General features: G+C 36.9%; 1 protein-coding gene across 1 annotated transcript in view; it reads left to right on the forward strand.

Annotated features, from left to right (window-relative positions):
• Window positions 1-18,473, forward strand: part of ZDHHC21 (zinc finger, DHHC-type containing 21) — a 27,705-nt gene extending 9,232 nt beyond the window's left edge. Inside the window, exons 5-7 of the mRNA XM_010134892.1 lie at window positions 6,283-6,399; window positions 17,758-17,801; window positions 18,341-18,473. Coding sequence (XP_010133194.1) covers window positions 6,283-6,399; window positions 17,758-17,801; window positions 18,341-18,473 — 294 coding nt within the window. The remainder of the gene's footprint in view (window positions 1-6,282; window positions 6,400-17,757; window positions 17,802-18,340) is intronic.
• Window positions 18,474-20,855: the final 2,382 nt, after the last annotated feature.

Consider the following 20,855-nt stretch of genomic DNA (forward strand, 5'->3'; position numbering starts at 1 on the left):
AGGTCTGGAGGTGTCTCATATGCAGCTTCTTAGAGACATAGTCCTGCCAAGGAGCTCCACAGCCAGTGAGCTGCAGTGACATTCAGGGGGACAAACACCTTAACTGGTTTATTTCATGTCAGTCAGACTGGTTTTGTATTAAACCAGGACAAATATCTGAAGAGGTATCAATAATTGTTAATAATTAACAGTTAAAAATTTAATACATCTAAGACTTTGTTCTTGATGGTTTAACTCCACTACTTTCAACCCAGTTTTGGAGAGAGGTGTACTTTTATTATCTACCCTTTAGAAGATGTGACAAATTAGGAGGCAGAATACATATGCAGTAATTATTTTAACCCTGTGTAAGGTAGTTGCCTGAAGAGAGGGTCAGATTCCCACGTTTGGTTTGGTTTAGCTATGGGATTTCTTTGGCTTTATCAATTTGCAGATGTGGACACTTCATAAGACACTCTTCCTTTTGAAAAAACCCGATCTGTGTTATAGTAGTTACATTCTGTGCTCCAGAGAGATTAATACATTTACACAGTATAGAAAAACTTAATAGATGCAGCAAGCCTGGTCTGTTAAAACCTTTGTTTAGTGTAGTGTTACACTGAATAGTACTTAGCTGTCTCAGTTTTTCAGCTGCAAGACTGAGGGGCACACACAGAAGCACAGAAAATTAATAATCTGGAAGATGACATCAGAGCCCCATTAAGCTGATTTTTTTAAAGTATTGCTAAGGATGTGATCCCATATAACTCTGTGCCATAGAATAATTTGTCAGAATTACATAATTTTGACATCAAATGAAAAAGATTAGTGAGAAGATTTGCTTACTGTTCATTATGTTTTTAGGCAAGCATCCTGCAAGATTCTTTTATTCTTTGTATATTGATTAAAGCTGAAGCACTGCAGCATTCCAGAGACCCCCCAAAATGGATAGTTTTTTCTAAACAGCCATCTGGAATTAGCTTATTCTTGCTCATTAAAAAATGCTTGTGAAGTTTTTGGCAGTGTGGCTTCATCTTAATTATTATTCTCTAGATATAAAATAGTACATAACACAGAAACTGTAGAATTAAAATTACTTATAATGCTGTTGTGAAATAATTATTTTTATTATGGTTCTGATCAATGCATTATGAAAATATGATCAATGAATGCATGTTAGTATTCTGAATGAAAACTTAAAAGCGTTAAGTAAGAAAATCTCAAATATTTTTAATTAAGTATACCAAGGTAAGGGTGATAGCTTTAAAGCTAATGGAGGAGGCCATTTCAGATATAATCTTTCAGCTTCAGATCTCACAGTAGAAAATTGCTTCATAGTATTTGTGGCTCTTGTAATTGTAACTGTCAGAAAGATGGATTGTGGCTATTGCTTCAGTTTGGCCAGCAGGAGGAGTACAATTACTGCTAGAAATGAAGGAAATGGTAATTAAATTGCCTGTGTCAGATTCTAGCAGAAGAAAAATCTATAATTTGAATAAAACAGCATGTGCTGTCCTCTGCTAGCTTTGGTGATTTTCAGAGGCTAAGACTGGAATGTTCTTAATTTTGCATCTTCATTAAAAAACAAGCTCAGGAAGTCATTATCTTTTGGGAAATATCCAATCTTGTGGCTAGTGAGATGAGAAGAATACTGTTCTCCTCATGACTACACAGTTGCTCTCTACGTGGCTGTGCTGGCGCAAATTCTAGACACAGCTGGTCAAGTAGAAGCAAGAATAAATGCTTTGGCAGTATGTTTTATCCGATTCATAGAAGGCTTTTAATCTTTTCATTAAAAGAAGTTTTGCTGATACATTGTTTGCTAGAAATGTTGCTATAGAATGTGCGTCATAGCAAAAACCACTGCCATATAAAATCCTAAACCCCATTGTACATTATGAAAATATTGTTACTTAACTAATTTTTAAAGTGTTCTGAGTTCTGTTGTTAGAGGTGGGAGACAATAATGTGAAAAAAGCATTGTGGAAATATCATCCTGCTCTGTCTGGCTTTCAGCTTTCCCAATTCCAAATAAAAGATATTGTGAAATATTCATTAGGCTTTGTGAGAAGATTATTTGTAGTAATATTTAGTTCAATATTATATATTAACTAATAATTAAAATCTGAAATATGAAACATCCAACGCCCATTTATATTGTAAAGAGAATCTAAAGGAAACCTTTTGTCTTAGGAAATGACCTACAGGATGTGAGATTTTATTTTAAAAATGAAAATACATCAAAATTTTCCTTCTCAGTGTTCGGCAAAACCAACCTAACCCATCTCTCTGCCTGTATAATTATAAGGACAATATATGAATATTGACTTAAGTTTAGGAAGTAAATACATGGCCTGTAGAGAAAAGGCAGGAATGACTAAGAGGTCAAGAGTGAAAACTTAATATATAGTGTCATTTTTATGCAGAGATTGTATGGCCTTTTCTTAAAATCTGTTCTAGTCTAAAATTATTTTTGAATTATCACTTTGGATTGCACTTTGTGTAGACAATTGTTTTGGAATCAGAGTGCTATTCCCGTTTTCACCCTAAACCAAATCAGTTGCAAATCAAACTGGAAATTTACTTCTTTAGTAGACCCAAAATAGTCCTGAATCAAAAAGCTTATGTTTTTACATAAACATTAGTTGTTTTTAATAAATTTTCTATAAAAGAGCTTATTAGAAAGCAGCTCATGTTCTGCGAGTTAATTTTCTTCTTTTTTTTTTCTAAACACGAGTATATTTTCTCTGTTGTACCTCCCCTTCGTTTCTTTATGCAAAACCTGCAGTCTGTATTTTTTTGTTTTGCTTTTTTCTGAATCCGACAGCCTGGCTTTGTCTGTATTCTACGCTGTTTTTATGATAGCCAAATGGATAGGCTGACTTCATCACCAGGCTGCGACAGGTACACCAGGCATTTGCAACTGAGAACAGACAATGTAGGAAACTCTAAGTAGAAAGACAACGGCTGCAAGCCATGCGAACTGAAGTTTTGTCAGAGCACTTAGTCTGTGATGTTGACAAAAAGGAGAGGAGAAAGAGGCTACCTGAAGGGCAGCTCTCACATTGTTAAAAACCGTGCATTTAATATCTGTGCTAAGGCCACGTATGTCAGCCTGGCCCAACATGGAAAACAGCTGCTATGGGACAAAACCCCATTGTGCCATGAGAGAGGCTGAATGCACTGGTGATGTTGGCTTCTGGGTCCTGTTGCATTGTGGCTCAGCCTGCGTAGTTCTTTCCTTTAGCACAGAAAGTGCGGTCTTGGAGGCTGGGTGGGCAGGCTGTATCAGTACTCACGCTGTGCTGAGATTGGTGAGTCCTAAATGGTGTTTGAACAAGAGAATTGAGGGAGGTTGATTAATTATTGGCTGTTCTTGGAAAGTGATTTATTATAGTTTCAATTGGTTTTCTTAGCTGGGAAAAACGTTTTTGTCAGTTCTGAGAAGGAATAGTAAAACCAAACTGGGTTGAGTTTTTATGTAAAGCAGCAAGATCCTAAATGTATAATGATTATTATTATTGTGATATAAATGGATTTTTAATGGTATTTTTTTCTATTTTCACATAGCCACATATTTCTATTTCAATGCAGAATTGTGAAAGTAGCTTTGTTATTAAGGTGTGATTACCAAAAGACTCTATTCCTGCATATACTTTGTTTTCTATAGAAAAAAGCTGTTCTGCCAGATTGCTAGGTGAAGGACCGGTATTGATTTCCAGGTCATCATTGCTTCTGAGACTTTGATTACCCTGGGGCTGTGTCATGGCTGGAACTCCAGTCTTTGAGGTGGATGCTTTCATCTAGAGAGAAGGGAAGGAAGGAAGGAAAGACATAGTAGTATTCCTTTGTTAAAACGACGCAGGGGGCTTAGACACAATCAGCCACACGAACCAATATGATATCAACTGGTGCCCAATTTATTTCCAGATAGCTCTGTTTTTATACCATAGCTAATTCATTAGTAAACATTACATCATATCTAAACATTATGATTCGTCACTGGTTAAAAAAGTTAATTCATTGTAATCAGTTACATCATTTTTAGGCAGCATGATTCGTTACTTGTCATTCATTATGTACAAGGTTAATGCAAAGCCCCCCCCTTTAATTACCTCGCTTAGAAAACTTGTTCAAAACACCTGCATAATAACAAGCCATCTGACCTTGGCTCAGAATTCTTACTTCTCAGCAGTTTTTTAAACAAAGATCCTTGCTAATTAAAGTTTTGATAGCTGAGCTGCAGAGCTCTGGTAAGTAATTTCAGACAAAGAGCTTTGTAAAACTGCACTTTTGCTACCTGAGAACCGAGGTTCTGTTAGCTACTAAAGCAGACTTTTAAAAGCAGACTTTAAGCGAACTTTAGAATTATAGTTTTGCTAACTCAAAATAAGATTCTGGATTGCCCAGAATACGCCCATTTTCTTGAAGAAATCCCACATTCCTTGGTCTTCATTTCAGTATGAACAGTCTTTCGTTTTCTGTACCTCTAATTTTAACATGGATTAAAAGAGTCAAATGCCAAATGCAACCTGCCTTCTTTATGCTAGGATTTTCTGTTGTCATGTTTTGTGTGATGATATTTTCCTGCCAAGGATGATGCTCAAGAGAAGGAACTCTTCTAATTGGAATGATGGGAGGATTCTAAGAGCTGTCTTATAAACTTCCCTCTAATGGGCGTGTGTGATGCTAGATCCAGAATGTGATTTGACTGTTTGCACTCTTATGTTTCACTGTTTTCTGTTGAGTTTGAATACAAAAAACATTTCCAATATAACAAACCAGTGTACCTATGACGATATGAAGAGAAAGTATTTTACAGTTAGTAGAACCTGTGTCTTACCTTGCTTTTCTTTAAAGCCTTGGTGGACTGGTGGAAAGGGGAATAAAGCTTTTATTTTGAATTGATTTGACTTGTTTGAATTTACTTGTTAACTGAGTAAGAAGAGTTAAAAAAAAAAAAAAGGAAGCAAAGCATGTGTTTTCTACACCGTCAAGAAAGGCCAAAGCCAACAAAAGCTGGTAGGGTTTGTTTTTTGTTTTAGCTGTCTAAATAGTGATTTTTACTTTTTCATTAAATATTGACTTTCTTCACAGCTTTAGTAGCCAGTGTAAACTTTTTGCTTTGGTTTATATTTTGAATCTTCATGGTAATAATTTAAATCTAAAATCAGACTTTTTACCAAATACAATTTGCTTTAACTATGCTTTGTTTAAGTAAAGCCCAGAATTCCTGAATCTAAACATTCCTCTTCCTTAAGTCCTGCTGGCTGAATGTAAAGAAAAAAAGTTCAAAAGCAGTGGGGTTTGGTTTGGGTTTTCTTCATTCAGTTCACTTTTATGTTCTGGTTGTAATTTAAAGTTTACTTGAAAGGTTGTAATAGTTTCCTGCTGTGATCTGACTTTTCTAAGTAGAAAAACAGATGTGTACATTCAAAAGACAGCCTTGAGAACAAAACATAAATAAATTATAAATAAGAGAATGGGTGTGTTATCTCATTATCAAAGGATAAGATGGAGTGTGAACTTGCAGTACATCTACAGTAACTGCCATGTACAGATGTTTTCCTGTGATAAAAATAAGGTGTTTCATCCTTCAAAAAAGATGTAGAAAACTTCCTTAGGCTTCTCTTATTTTCTACTGGGTGAGTGCAGGCTCTCCAGAGCAGCTGATACAGTATATTCATATTCTCCAGTACCCTGAGGAAACTTGGTTGTGGACCAATATACAAAGTTATAATAATCCACCTAAGGCCAAATTTAAAAGATGAAGATAAGTTTATGTTGAATAATAGACGGCATTATAGTAAGACCAATCCAACACGCATACTTGGATTTTGTAGGTACTGTCTTCAAGAGACAAACTAGGAAGTGTTGTTTTTATTTAAAAGAGTTTATGTTAAAATGAAATTTGCTGCGCATGGGAGCTGAGATACAGGAGTCTTATAAATCAGACTGTTTAATAGAATGGTTTTCTTACGTTTTGGAGCTTGTGTGTATCAATTTGGCACAGTTTGAGATGGAAAACTGAACTTGATCTATTCCAAAATTTTAAATACCTGAATGAGGGGATTTTTTTTAACAGTGTGGCAAACCCCTCCAAATTATTACATGTATAAATAAAAAATTGTTGGTTTATAATTTTAGCACATAAATGTATCACTGATTGGCAGTGTAGTTCAAAAAAACAATACTTGCCTTTAGCTCTAAGGCTTCAGGAACACCTCATATATATTTCAACTTGTTTCAAAGACTAAAAATAATCGGGAAGTGCTAAAGTCTCTCTTTTCTGTCTTGTTCTAGGATGTTTTTGTATTTAGACATGAACTTGCTCTCGTAAGAATATCTGCCTTCATGGGTCTAATAGTGTTAGGTGGAATAAGTGGACTCTTTTACACTCAACTAATGGGTATTTTCACTGTAAGTATCTAATTTTAGAACTATATATTAGTTTTATTTTCAATGAAATTAATAAAAGCAGAAAAGTAGATTGCATTTAAGGGAAGCGTAGAAAAACAGTTGCACTATTTGGTACCCATTTAGTATGTGCTCTGTCAAGACTCTTGTCTCCAAGGAAACCTTCTAACAAACAAGTGTCTAATAATTCACCTATCAAGGCAATTTCCTGATTTGTATTAGTAAAATAAAACCATACACTGTCCTGGAATTATGCAGTGTACGAGGTAGGTATTTGTCGGTTTTGATTTTTGGTTTTGTTTCAAAATCTCATGTGCCCTGGCCTCAATTACACTTTGTGACAGTGAAGCCCATTGATAAATCATGCATACTGAGAACACAGACTTTTTGTTTAGCATTTTAGTCAATATGCTTACATTCATATCTCTTCAGTTACTAAACTGTGGAGTGGAATTGTCCAAATGCATATTCAGTATTTACAAGTACAGAAAAAGAAAATCACTGCATGGAAAAATTTTCCAGTTGAATGAATTTGGTAATGAAATAAATATCTACAAGAAACAAGCTTTTGTTGCTTTGTTGCTCTAACATCCTGTTCAGTACATTAGACATTAATAACTGACAGTGAATTTTTTTTAAATTGCCTTGAGAATCCATGGAAGTGTTTGAAGGACTGCAGTGTGGAACAAAGAGAGTGTATTAGTTATTTCTGTATATGCCTGAAAGGGATTATGATCTGGTCTGCAAAACTTTTTTTTTAAAGGTGACAGCATCTTTATGACTACAACTTATTGAGATCTGCCTGAAAATTCATTTTGGGATTCTAAGGGTTTATGCAGTATTAGCCTTTGTAGGTGCATAATGGAAAACCTCTTAACTGTATTATGTAATTCCTTTGTATGGAATAAAGGACAAATATTACTGTATAGTTTTTCCTTCTGTTAGATAAAACAGTAATATTGCTTATTTTTTATTATATTACCTTTGCATAAGTTTACTGCCTTCTCTTTGTGTGTAGCTATGTTGTGTATTATTTTTGCCATCCTCCAGCTGCTCTAATCAGACTGCTTTCTGCACTTTCTGTTAATCCCTAGGTCTACAGATTTACCTTTGTGCCCCTTCACAGTGTGCCTGATTTCTGTTCCAGAGTCCTACTGAAAACTGCTCACTTCCCTGTTTAAATGCTGGCACACAACCTTTGCGTCTGCATCCCCTAGAGTTGGGATTTTTGTTTTTCTATGCATTACTGGATATCTAGCTGAACTGGTGCAGACGTCTGAATTCTGCTCATCCTCAGTCCCAGTAGTGGAAAAGACAGAAACTCAGGGAGCTTAGAGTTCAGATGCTGGAATATGGATGTCTTTTTAGTCTCTATTAAATGAATATGTGAGAAGGGACAAAAAGCCATGTGATCAGTACTACACAAAAACAGATAAATGAAGCAGAAGAAAACAGAACAGAAATTTTGGCAGTGGCCATCAGCATCCATTAAGATACTAATATACCTGAAATAAAAACTGATTCTGTCAAATACACCTGAAACGGAACATTTCTGTTCTGACACCAGATACCAACTGTGCAACTTCTGCAGCAGGCATGAATTCCCAATATGTGCTTTCACCATTATGAGCCTTAACACTGTCAGGCTGCTACCACCACTGCAAACTTACAGAAAGTGCTGTAAAACCCCTTTATTCTGTGTCAGTTGTATAATATATTGTGAAATACATCCCACTGCACTCACTAATCTGTCCACTACCCTGGAACGGGTGTAGGCTAATAGCATTTTCAAATCCAACCTCCTTTTATGTGCTCAAATCATAGTTCTGTGGATCACTGAGCTGCAGCATGCCTGGATTATCTCTTTTATCCTCTTCGACAAACTTTGTGAAACAACCAACCCACAGTAATTGTGGATATAGAGTATGGGAGGCAGGTGCTGAAAAGTACAGATCTTCTGCATTAGGGCCACTCCATTAGCTCCCTACCTGTATCAGAAGGCCTATTGTGCTTGCCTCCTGCGGGCACGCTTTTAGGTATGGGATTGTTGGGTTGGATTGCTGGAGAAGTAAAAATCCATTATGGGATCTTCAAACTCTAATTCATTCATTCCACATGGATACTGTTGCATTGACTCATTGAAGAACACAGGTCATCTAGTCCTTCTCCCACTCAAAGCATTTCCACGCCAGCAGCACAATCGTCTTCCTTTTTATTTCTTTCTTCATGACTGTAGAATTGGCAAGAATAAACAATACAGTCATTTTGAGAAAATCTGCTTCAGAACAACTAGTCAGACTTCAAACGAACAAAGCCAAATCTGTTTGGTGAGGTTGTGCTTAGTCTGCAAGTTGTGACAGAAAATCTTTCTGAACAAATGGTTTTCGACTGTCAGCATTGTAGTGTGGGAATTTGCTTCTTCCATAAGGACTTACTAACATGTTTGACTAGCCAGTGGAAGGGACAGAGGAGAGGGCAGCAGGTGAGTGAGTAGTTTCTCTGCGGGCTCCCCAAAGACAGGTCTATGATGCATGGAATTGGGGAAACAAAGAAACTGAGTATACCCACCCACAGTGCTGAGCACACAGTGTGGAAGACACTGGAGTCCTACAGAAGCAATGAACCATAATCACTAAGAGGCAGCGATGTTCCTGCTGTGCTCTTGTGGTGGAGTTACTGTTCAGCATCAGCATCTAATGTTCCTGTATGAACTAAGCAAATAGTATCTGGAATGAGCCCTATTTAAAACAGTGGATTAATGATTGAATTAAGCTTAACAGCTTAAGGTACAGATCAAAATCTATTTAACAGCAGAATGCAATCACTGAAGTGTAGTAGTGCAGACTTAAGGTTAATTTAAAAGAAACTCAAAACACTTGAAGGCATAGATATGCACAGTTAGATCATTCATGTTGTATTAATTGCTCTGTAGCTATTCTTGAGAGCATTGATTTCAGTGATTGAGGAAGCTGCCCAGAGATATGTACAAGAGGACAAGAGCATGGGTATTTTGAAAGAGGTGAAGCAGAGCAGCTCTTACTTGTGCTTGCAAAAGAATAAACAGATAATAAACGTTTTTCTAGTTCATGCTCCATGCCTGTGTTTGCAGGTTTATTCTGGATAAAAGTTATTTTTAAGTAACAGAGACTACCAGCATTGCAGCTCTGTGATCTAAGCTTCGACCGATAAATACTGTTGCTAAATGAGTCCAGCAAGTTCAGGTTGGGATTTACCTATATTTCAAATGCTGCCAAAATTGTATTTTTGGAAAGAAAAAATAAACTCACGATTTCTTGACCTTTTTTGTAGCAAAACTTCCTGATTCTCCATAAGGTAAACTTGCTTGACCATCATTATGTCCAGAAGCAAAGCCAATAGTTTCTGTTTCTTCTAGGTAATATAAAGCCGAGGCTAATTTTTTCCCCAGAGCTACTGTACATGCATATTAAAAAAATCCCCAGATCTCAGTCTTTCAGTATCTTCTGTGTACACAGAATGTGCTCTGCTTACTGTCAGTCTCACAGAAGCAAATTGGGATGATGAAATGGCAGAGTTGTTCGTCCTCCTTTAGCATCATCAGTGATAAGGAACTGGGACCTGAAATGGCAACTGAAATGTTTATGGTTGATTTCCACAGTCTGATGGCTCTGCTCAGATTGTTGGAATGTAGCATGCTTTGTGAAGCGTCAAGTGTACCCTAGGTCAGAGCACTTGGGCTGATTCTTTGTATTCACAGAAGTTTATTTTTTCTCCACTGCAGCAAGATAGATAAGGTTGAATGTGTAGAATTAGTTTGCATCAAGTGACCTCTGTATACAACATTTTTAGAGTTGCTCTTTACTGGCATTGAGCTAAGTGATAACTTGACATGCTGTAAGAACGAACAGTAGTTTTTCATAGGATTTAAGGGGAAATACTGGCATTTTCTTCTCTTTAATAATTTTTTTCAGAAGTGAAAAAATGTCCAACTGAACATGTAATGGAAAGAACATATCTGATACACTTCAGCATGTTTTTCTGGAACACGGCAGTAGCTAAAACAGGAAGTCAAAGCAGCACATTATAAAGTGCAGGTGAAGTAGTCTGCTGTGCGTTCTGGCACTTTCCAGAATTCTGTGTTGTGCAGTTGACTGATCTTTTGTGCCTATCATGACATAACTGTCATTGGTCATAACAGTAGATTCATTATGTAAAAGGTCTTTAAGAAAAAATGCATATAATCTGCTGTTGCCCTGTTTCATGTGCGTTCAACAGATACTAAGATGCTTTGAAAAAATGTGTTCTCTGGTAAAAATGAAAACTTTGTCACTTGTGCACTCAAATTTGGCTCTCACACAGAGAGTGTTCTTATGGCTGTGCTGCTTGAGAAGGTGGTTAATAGACCAAGTTACCTAACATGCAGTAATTTCTCTGAGTACATTTGCTACCTCTCTTATGGTGGTATCACTGTGAGGGTGTCATTAGCACAAGCCTATTCATATCTAATCTAGAGGTCCAGGAAGCCAAAGAGCAAGGGAGGTGACTTCCTACAATGAGAGAAGAACAGCTGGTTGGCAAAAACTGTCCTTAGAGGAACTTGTGACATGAATTATTCCAATGAAGAGGGGAGCAGCTGAGGTGGCCTCTGTATACCAGATTAGTGCTTTCTCCCTAGAAACTAGCATATGTGAAACACACTTCTAGCAGAAGGAGCACATGGCTCTTTTCATCCTCCTTCTCCCAACTGCTTTCCCCAAGCTCTGTTTGCCTTTACTCTCATCATCATCAACAATTTTAACATTTCTTCCAGCACGTATCTGAGGTGGCTCTTGGGGAACTTTTATTTCGATACTTTAGAAATAGAAGTATCTGATTTATCTCTAATTCAGAAGTCTCTGAAATAGGGAGAAATATTAAGATGTGAATTTAGGAACTCCAGTATCCTAAGAAGATACACTTCTTAAAATCTCAGCATAACAATTAGTCATCTTACAATTTTCATGTTTCTAGAGAACTAGGTGGAAGAAATCAGTTTCATCCATGAAGAAAGCACTGTCTGATACAATTTCCAAAGGGATCATGCCATTATATTGAAGGCCTGCTTATCTTCCATGCTTGGTGCTTGCTTTACCAGTCCTCTATGCCTTGTCATTGCTTGTAGTGCAAATTTGCATTTTATATTTCTTAGTTGGAAATGAACCTGTATTCCCAGGCAGCACAATGGTTTTTAATGGCACTGCTGGAGAAGTAAAAGCAAGCTTAGCATAAAAAAGTAAAAAAAAAAAAATTATCAGTTGCACTCTAAAATGTTCTCCTACTGAGAATAATTGAGAATAATATCTTTTTTTTTCTAAATTATTTGTACCCTTTACTTCAAACTACTTCTAGGTGCTTGTATGCCCTCAAGCAATTATTCCTCCTTTGCCTCAACCACTACAGGATAACAAGGTAGCTCTAGTATAGACTCTTCCAAACTCCATGAAGGTAGAGAAGGGGGTTTTTGGTGGTTTGACATGAATGATAAAAATGTGGTTTATAGATAAATATCATTTTTGCTTGATGTAGATATTTCCATTTCATAAAGTTTTTAAATTTTCCAAAACATCTACTGTCTTCTGCCACTGCTGCCTATACCTGTTAATGACAGTATATTGCAATGGCAAGTGCAAAGTTGATCTAGAAAAGAATATTTGGCACTTAACCTAGAAGAAAATCTTCAGGAGGACGTATCAGTGTTACTCAGTTTTACTTCCATTTACTTTTTTCCTGTAGTTATCCTTATATCTAATAATAAAATTTAATTGGAAGCTAGATCAAATGGTATCCAGAAACTTGCTTGCTTTCTCAAGACAGATTTTCTGGATGTGTTTTTTAAGAAATCCTCTGTTATTTGGTATTTTTATATGTAACAGACACTTGTTTTCCTAAAAATGCATTTTCATGGGAAAAGGCATAACTTCACCTAGGATGTTTACCAGCTACAGATTCCTTCTGATTTTTGATTGTAGGAGGTGAAGAGGTCCGATTTAGTCTCCTTTAAAAAAGGTGGAACTGTCAGGATGCTGCTATGTATAGTAGTATGAGACTAGCCCCTGACATTTGCATTTCTCTTACTCATGTTCCATTTTTGCTTTAAGAAAGTAGTTCTGTATGTCCTTCATGTCACTTCAACGGTTAAATGATGTTTAAAAACCCCAGTTTTTCTATTTATACATTAAGAGTCTGACACGGTTGATCTACAAGGCACTACTGTAGGACAGGTAATAAGCAATATGTCATGCTTTTTTTAAACAATGGCTTATCTGATTATTTTGATATTTTTTCATATCTAGTGAGGTTTTAAATTGCACCAGACACTTAAGTGTTCAGTTTGCTGGCCTTTTTTAAGGCTGGTACCTTTTGCATATGTGAGGTTTTCTTTCTCTCAAGATCTGTGGTGGTCTTTATTTTGTTGACTGTGATCTGTCTGAAGCAATCAGCCATTTCTTTCTCTTTCTCTGTACAAAAGGAAAATCCTGTCTTCCCATGGATGGTGTAAGGTAACAGGATAATCAGTTCAGCAGTGATCCTCTGATGTCATTGTGGGAGCCCTGTAAAAGCGGATTATCTGTGACCCAGATAAAATAATTAGAAATTACTTGGACACTTACAAATAACTGATCTACTAATCTCATTTCCAAAGTTAAAAAAGGCCTGTCTCTCAACGTAACACTACCAGATGTTTCAGTTAAACAGCATCCTTTGCAGAGACTAATCTGAACCCTAATTTTAAAGGATTACCTTTGATTGTTTTTTATTTCAAACACTAAACAGTTTGTGTTTTCATTTTTCCATATGTTCAAACAAAGCATGTATATGGAATTAAAGACATTTTCTTCATTTTCTCACTAGAGTCCATCTAATACAATTTTATGTGATTATTGTGTTACTATTGCAGAGGAAAACTTTTCTTTAAAATTATTAAGTAATTAACTTTTTTCTCTGGGGCAGAACTACGTGATGGATGGGCTTTTATAAAGTTAATAGCTACCATGTGGTCTTTGTGCAAGATGGTGGATGTATTATTATAGACTAAGTGGATGGTGACTTTATTAATTTAATTAATGCTGTCGGGGTTTCCTGTTAATTAACTGTTTGAATGGTGTGCAGTGATATGTCAATATCCTGGTGCATCAGTACCGTGTGGATGTGGTAAAGAAAAATTTCCCTACTGATACTTGTATACTGAGTATTTGAAAATCCTATATTAAGAAAGCATGACATGATGCTTACATTCTGCTGCTGCAAATACTAAGTAGAGCTGTATTGATTACATACCACTTTAAGCAAACACAGAAGAAAAATTGAACCAGAGATTGTGGCTTTGTGCTTTGCAGACAGCCTTGTGAGTTGCAGATTAAAACTTCACCTTTGGAAAACATGAATCAGTAAGAGGAAAACATTCTTTCCATGTGATTCTTCCATTATAAATTAGTTCATGATGAATCCCATCTTACAGCACAATTTGTTACACAATGCATGTGATCTTTTTTAAAAACCTGTTTTTCAGGTAGTTGGTTATGCTAATTAAAAATACAGATGTGAAAGATAGATTTCTCTTAGTAGCTAATGCAGATGCATTCATCTGCAAATGAATCTGAAGCTGGTCGGCAGAATTCAGTCGTGCTCTTACATTTCTCTCTCTGTTCCTCTTGTAACAGTCTTAGCTGTGGCAGTAGCTTACTTCACTTAAGAGTAAACATGCTGCTCTTACAGACTCATAGTAAGTCCTCAAAGCAAAAAAAATTACTCCTCATCCCCTCAGCAGAATCTGAACCCTTTGCTCTTTTTGTGTTTTAAAGTGATGGATTTTTCGTGATTGTTGTGTTTATTTCCTCTAGTTTCTTTTGCTTTTCTCACTAAAGTGTGATGTTTTTCCTAGCTGCTTTAAGATGCTTATCAGTGGGTATGTATCTCTGAATAACAAGGTGCAGCGACAATAGTTGTTTCCAATCTGTATGGTGACTGGGGGTCCAGATGACCCTTGATGCAGAATTAATCCATTGCAGGTTAGTCAATTTCATCTTGTATGCAATTGTAAAATTTATGGGATTTTTTGATATTGAGATTACTAGGACTCAATAGGTACGCCATGATTGGTCATACCAAGTTTTTTTCAACTTTTGGATGAGCGCCAATTATCCGAAAGATTTTAAAATCAGCATTAGCTCTGAGACTGGGGAAAAAAAAAAATAATCTTAGCAGAGTTCTATTTGTATTAATAGTAATCCAAGCTGATAGTAGGTGCAGACAGCCAAAGCCTCTTAGGCTGAACACAGTAATATGTTGGAGCAAAACCTTGGTATACATCAAATGCATAATTAAGAGAGATGACACTCTGGTTGAAAGCCATTTGTGAGATGTGTTAATGAGCAGAACACCTTGTCATTCAGAATAATAGTGGTTATTCTGATCCTCCAGTCTCAAAAAGAAGAAAAATTAATCTGTCTGAGAAGAAACCCTTAAATAACAGGCCAAAACTGGGGCTGTGGTCTTCTCCCTTTCCTTCCTCTCCTGTCTCCAGAGGAGCTACTGTGTTTCCTGGGGTGCTGTGAATTTTCACTTTCACGTGAAAAGGTAAATTGGTTCACTCTGAAATGGAAGTACATTTCAAACGAGCCCAACTGTTTGGCAGCAGTGTTGGGGGAGGGAAGCTGTGAAGGGAATTTGGTTTCTTTAAGTTCAGTCACTAGCAGCTAAACTTCAGAGAGATGTTTTCCTCCCATTCCCTCCAGCCCTAGTTAAAATGTGGAAATACATTTTTTTTCCCATTCTAAAAAAGTATCCCAGAAGCAAAAGATTCACTGCTCAGTCCCAATTCATTTACTGTAAAGCAAAAATATTCTACAGTACAAGTTGGCATTTTAATGGAAGACGGAAAGCAGAGAGGGAGGGAGGGATTGTCTTTGACATCCAAATCCTTGGTATGTTTTAAAGGTGTGGAAGTTAGACAGTCTTTTCTTACAGTCATTTTCTTCAGTTCCTCTTGAGGTGCTTTCACTTAGTTTGTTAATCTAATGGGTTACATTTCTGAGGGGAGCAAACCCTGATGAACATCTTTCAGGTCTCAATAACATGCCATGATAACAATTAAAAAGAAATACAGCTCCCAATTCCCAACCTGAGCATTCCTCAAAAAATCTCAAATACGGTATTTTAGGGAGCAGTACAAATGCATTAATGAATAAACAATGTGTAGAAACATAGCAAAAAGCCATACTTAAGGTATTATCTTGCTATGTTATTTCTGCATCCCAAGCTGTTTTAAGGCTCCTTTTGTGAAATGTTAGCTAGCTAATGTTAGTTAGAAATCAATTATAAACCGGACTAGCATACTTCTGTAGTACTAAATATCATTAGCAATCATTGCTTTCAAACATGTGAATACTATTTTGTATTATCAGATAGACAGCTTTGCATTGACCAGAGGATAATTTCTGGAGCTGAGATATTTTTGCAGTTATGGAAAGAGCTATGAGAGCATCTCACAAAAAAGCTGTTAGAACCTCTAAATGTCATGGAAGTAGTATTCCTGTTTACTTTTTTATTCAGAAGGCTGTACGTGATTTTCTGTGGTCAGAAAAGGTGGTGTTTGTTCTGACAACAGATGGACGAAAAGTCAGCCTGAGGAAGCAGACTATCCCTTGTCTGTGCAGGCAGGTCCTGCCCTAACAAGAAGAATGGCCTGTGTCTGTGCTTTCCTAACGCTTGTGGCAGGTGTGGGGGAATATGCTAGACAGGCCCATGAGATGGAAAGGGGAAGCAGTTTACCTGGGAATTGAAACAACAATATTTATAGTATTTACAGTCTGCTGCCTCCAGTCCTGTCCTCTCTTACTACCGAGATTCAAATCCACCTAACGATGGGGCTAGAATGGTTTATACAGTCTGCTGTGGGCCTGCTTTCTCTGCACAAATGGAAGAACTTGCGCATCCTGGTGGTTTGGTGTGAAAAGAGGGGACTTCCTTCCTTTGCCATGGAATGTGTCTGGAATTCAGCTGGGTGTGTCGTGGGCAGAATTAGGATTTTTGCTGTTTAGCATGTGGTAAGGGATCCTGTTTCAAAACTCACCAGAGCTGGATTTAGAAAGACAAAATTTGGCAAGGGCAGTTGAGGCCACCCATGTCTGTTGAAGCAGGGAAACAGCTTCCTGTACATTATTTCCCACTCACATTTCACCCTTCATCTTCAGAGTTTTATGCACTGAATTGGATGCACTAACGGCAGGAACAATCAAGGAACACAGAATGGGTTTATTGCTAGGTAGTGTTTCCAGATGACAGTGAAGTGGTACCCTAATTGAACCACAGCCCTTGTGCCTTTCTATGGCTGGAACAATAGGGACTAACTCTTGGTTTCATTCAAATGTATCAATCTGACAGGTGCATTATGGACATGCCTGAATCAATGAACAGTAAAGGGGAATATTAAGCTGCTGACAAGGAGATGGAACCATGAGAAATATTTCAGTTATTGTATTTTGGGCCTTGGGACAAATGAGTGATCTTGGGACATAATGAACTATGAATGTGCATTGAAAACACTAATATTCCTGCAGTTAAAACTGAAGTGATACTGACTTACAAAGCAAGCTCTTTTTGTTAAATATGAGGTGCAAAAGTGAGGAAAAAGTACTATTGTTGGTACTTTAAAAAAGTTTTATTTGGGAATTATCTAATCTTAAATGGATTTGTTAATTTTAAAACTTTGTGACTCATTAAATTAGCCATGTTTGGAAAGGTAAAGTATGAACTGAATTTACTGTTAGCTGCAGGGGTGCCTGCACTCTGCGCATTATTTAGTTTTTTTGTACATTTTAACAGATATTTTAAAACTTGTTAATAGCTCCTGCTTTTCAAAAATTAAAAAAAAAAAAATTTATTAACATGTAGAATTGCATTTTACAAATGTTCCTGTAGTTATTTCAGTAGACCACTCCAAGTCTGGAATGGGTGCTTGTGAAAGGTATGGCTTGTGAAGAGTGTAGCTTACACATGTTACTTCTAAATGTCCCATGAATTAACTGTAATATCTGAATTAATTTTAGCTGTATTAATGCTGTAAGGTTTTATTGACATTCTGTAGTATGTGCTATCGTAGTAAAACTACACAGTATAGTTTTACATCATGTATGTAAAAATAATTTAAGAGATTGAGTAAATTTGTGCAGATAATCTCACAGCTGTTTAAAACTAGTAGGATGTATGAGTAATATGTAACCTATTGGATTCATGCCAAAGCAATGTACGCTCAGAATTGATTCCCTGCTTTATTCATAATCACATTTTAACAGTTAGGAATGTAAATAAATACCTTTCATTGTGTTTTCTTTTCTTCAACAGGACACTACAAGTATAGAAAAAATGTCAAACTGTTGTGAGGACGTGTAAGTGCTGTAAGATGTCTTTATTTATTTCCTGAAAAGCTGAAGGAGTAGCTTGTCGTAGCTTGGTTTTTAACGGTGAGAGAGAGAAAAGGAACAGAAGGCTCTTTCTTAAGATTATTTTGTGTGGTACTGTGGCCATACTTCCTATCTCTAGCAGCAGCTCACTAATTTTTAGTATTGGTTGTACACAAAGTAATCTCACATTATGCCCATTTCTTCCCTGCCCAAAGCAAGTGAAAATATATTTTCCTTCAAAAATAAAGATCAAAGATACTTTCTGCTGTGTCTTGACATATATTTCATTGATTCTGAGGTTCTCCTCTGCTTCAAAAGTTGCCTTCAGTTGATTGACAACACAGATAGTTTCTGTTCTCCAAAGTCTCAGCTGCACGCTGTAATGAAAGAAAAGCTGTGTTTGTGATTCTGGGACACAATTCAGCAGAGACCAGTAATGGATCCCCAGCCAACTTGCATTGTTGTAGTTGACTGAAGTGCACCGTGGGCATGCTGTCTGTCACTAATAATGCTGTCTTCTGTAGATCAAGGCCCCGAAAGCCATGGCAGCAGACCTTCTCAGAAGTTTTTGGCACTCGCTGGAAGATCCTGTGGTTTATTCCTTTCAGGCAGAGGCAACCACTGCGAGTTCCCTACCACTTTGCCAATCACGTCTAAACGGATGGTGGGCACAGATGGGTGCTCCATGCTGGAAGTGTGGTACAGGTTTTATGATAATAGGACTATGACAGTCTTCAAGTCAATTAAAATCCACCCACCAATCGTAGGCATCACAAAGTGCCTCAGGCTTTATTTTAATAGTGGTCTTGATTCTGTTCTGAGATAAATACAAGTTGTATAGAATCATAGAATTGTTTAGGTTGGAAAAGACCATTAAGATCATCAAGTCCAGCCGTTTCAGATGAGTTTTCCAAAGGGATTTCTTTTGTCTTTGAGGTTAATACCAAAATCAAATGACTGGAATGCAGTCTTGCTCTTTTGATTTTTTTTCTTTTAGTTTTTTTTTTTGGTAGGAAACACTGAAGTTTACACTCTTTGTTAGCTTTCCCACTAAGTGTCTTACGCTGACTTGAATTTTTAATTTTTTTTTTTTATTAATAGGTCCATCTAGGTAATATTCATGTCTTTTTTTCTGCTGCATGTGTTTAAAATTTCCTGATACTACATTTATTTATGATATGCAGCAGTAACCCCGCAGCATCGCACTATGAAAGGTGATGTTTAAAACTGAGTCAGACTTCTTCCCAAACCTGTCTCAGAAAGGTTTTTAAAAATAGACATAAATATATGTGTTTATATAGAGAAACCTTAAATTTTAGTTATCTTTCTGTGTAGATGTGATCTTAGTGAAAAATAGTCATGTCTTTATGTCAACAAAAGTGATGAAACATTCCAGGTAAAATATGCAGATAGAAAGCATGTTTTCCTGATATCCCAAGATTTTCTTTCAATAATTCAACAAAGAAGTTGTATGGTGCAAATAGTGGAATGACTTCTTTTTAAAAAATGCAGATTTAATTAGTTAGCATAATGTACCATAAAGAAGAGTATATTGTCAATAAAATTATAAATATTGTATTTACTTTCGTTTAGTCATAATTAGCTGGAATTGGTCTAAGTGTTTGTATATTGGCAATATATGTAAAAGTATTTTGAAATATTTATATATAAACACAAATATTTGCTACTAACATGTATAGTGAAGTATGTTAACTGATTTAATACACTATTAAGTTGATGTGCGATAGCTTGTTGTGGGCCCTTTAAGTACAGGAGTAGTTAACCAAAGAGAGCGTCCTTAACGTTACGTCTGGTAAAATGACAGTTCCCGAAGTACTATCTCAGCTTTGCAATATCTGGAAAAATTATGTAATTTATTGTAGCCTTCTCATTTCATGAGAAATTCACAGCTCCAGTGTTTCCAGTTATGCTGCTTACTGTGGTTGTTGTTTAGTCTAACAGGACTAGGATCCACCTAAGATGACAGCTGTGCAAGAGGATAGTAAAAGGCACAAAATCAGGGTGTAATAGATGTAGGTAGTGTTTGGAGAAAGTAAGCGTTTGTTTGTGAGCAGTTCATTCATTCACAAAGAAGGGCTGGATTTGTCGTGAGTGGTACTCATAATGAATTTCTAGATCAGTCACTGTCAGTGTTGGGTGACCCTTTATTGAATTAACAGATTTTGATGATCCACTGAAAGTTCCAAAAGGTGCATCGTAAAAATCACTTGAATTTTAAACTTCCTTTAAACCTCTAACGTTAATTTGAACCAACTTTACTGTCCCTCTCCTTTTAAAAAATAGGTGCAATATTTTCTTCATTTAAATTTCAAGCCACGTTCAGCTGTTTTTTCCACAACATTTTTAGACCGAGTTTAGACTTTCTATAGTATGGTATTGGCAGCAATATTTAAACGAAAGGAAGCTTGAGGAAGGTGGATGGAAAGGCTGGAGCGGTGCTGTGATTAAAAAGAACGTGCATATGCATTATGAGGTAATGGCTGCATTCTCTCTTTTTTGAAGGAGGCCCACTCTTACAGTCTCTGTGAATAGGGCAGGAATAGCAGCGTTGTTTTACACGCCCATATCTGAATCTGTTTCAGGAGCAAAGCATAGTAGATTTTACGCAGTTTTTCATGCTAATCAATTATTGTAGTTATCTGATCATGCAGTTCTGAGGCTTATTAAGAAAGAGGGTCAAGAATTAACTATTCTTGGTACGCTCACTGATGTGGCATAGAATTATTTCTGTCTGTTTTCTGACATTTTTATTTCGGTTAACCATGCCTGGAGCCAGGTCTGTAATACAGAATCGGTACGAACCGTAGTTAAACCAGTGTGTTTGATTTCCGCACACGATGCACCCTGAAGGAACGGGGCCTTTACGTTTTGCGGCTCTGCGGGGGACAGGCATCCAGGGGCAGACCGGCTGCGATGGGGTGTGCCGCGTTCCAGCGCCCTCAGACGCTCAGAAAGAAGGTGCCAGACGCCGGAAACCGCTGCCGACAGGGCACACGCTCCCCCGCCCGCCCGGCGCAC

Source organism: Buceros rhinoceros, unplaced genomic scaffold, assembly GCF_000710305.1.
Source record: "Buceros rhinoceros silvestris isolate BGI_N320 unplaced genomic scaffold, ASM71030v1 scaffold1854, whole genome shotgun sequence".
Lineage (NCBI taxonomy): Eukaryota > Metazoa > Chordata > Aves > Bucerotiformes > Bucerotidae > Buceros > Buceros rhinoceros.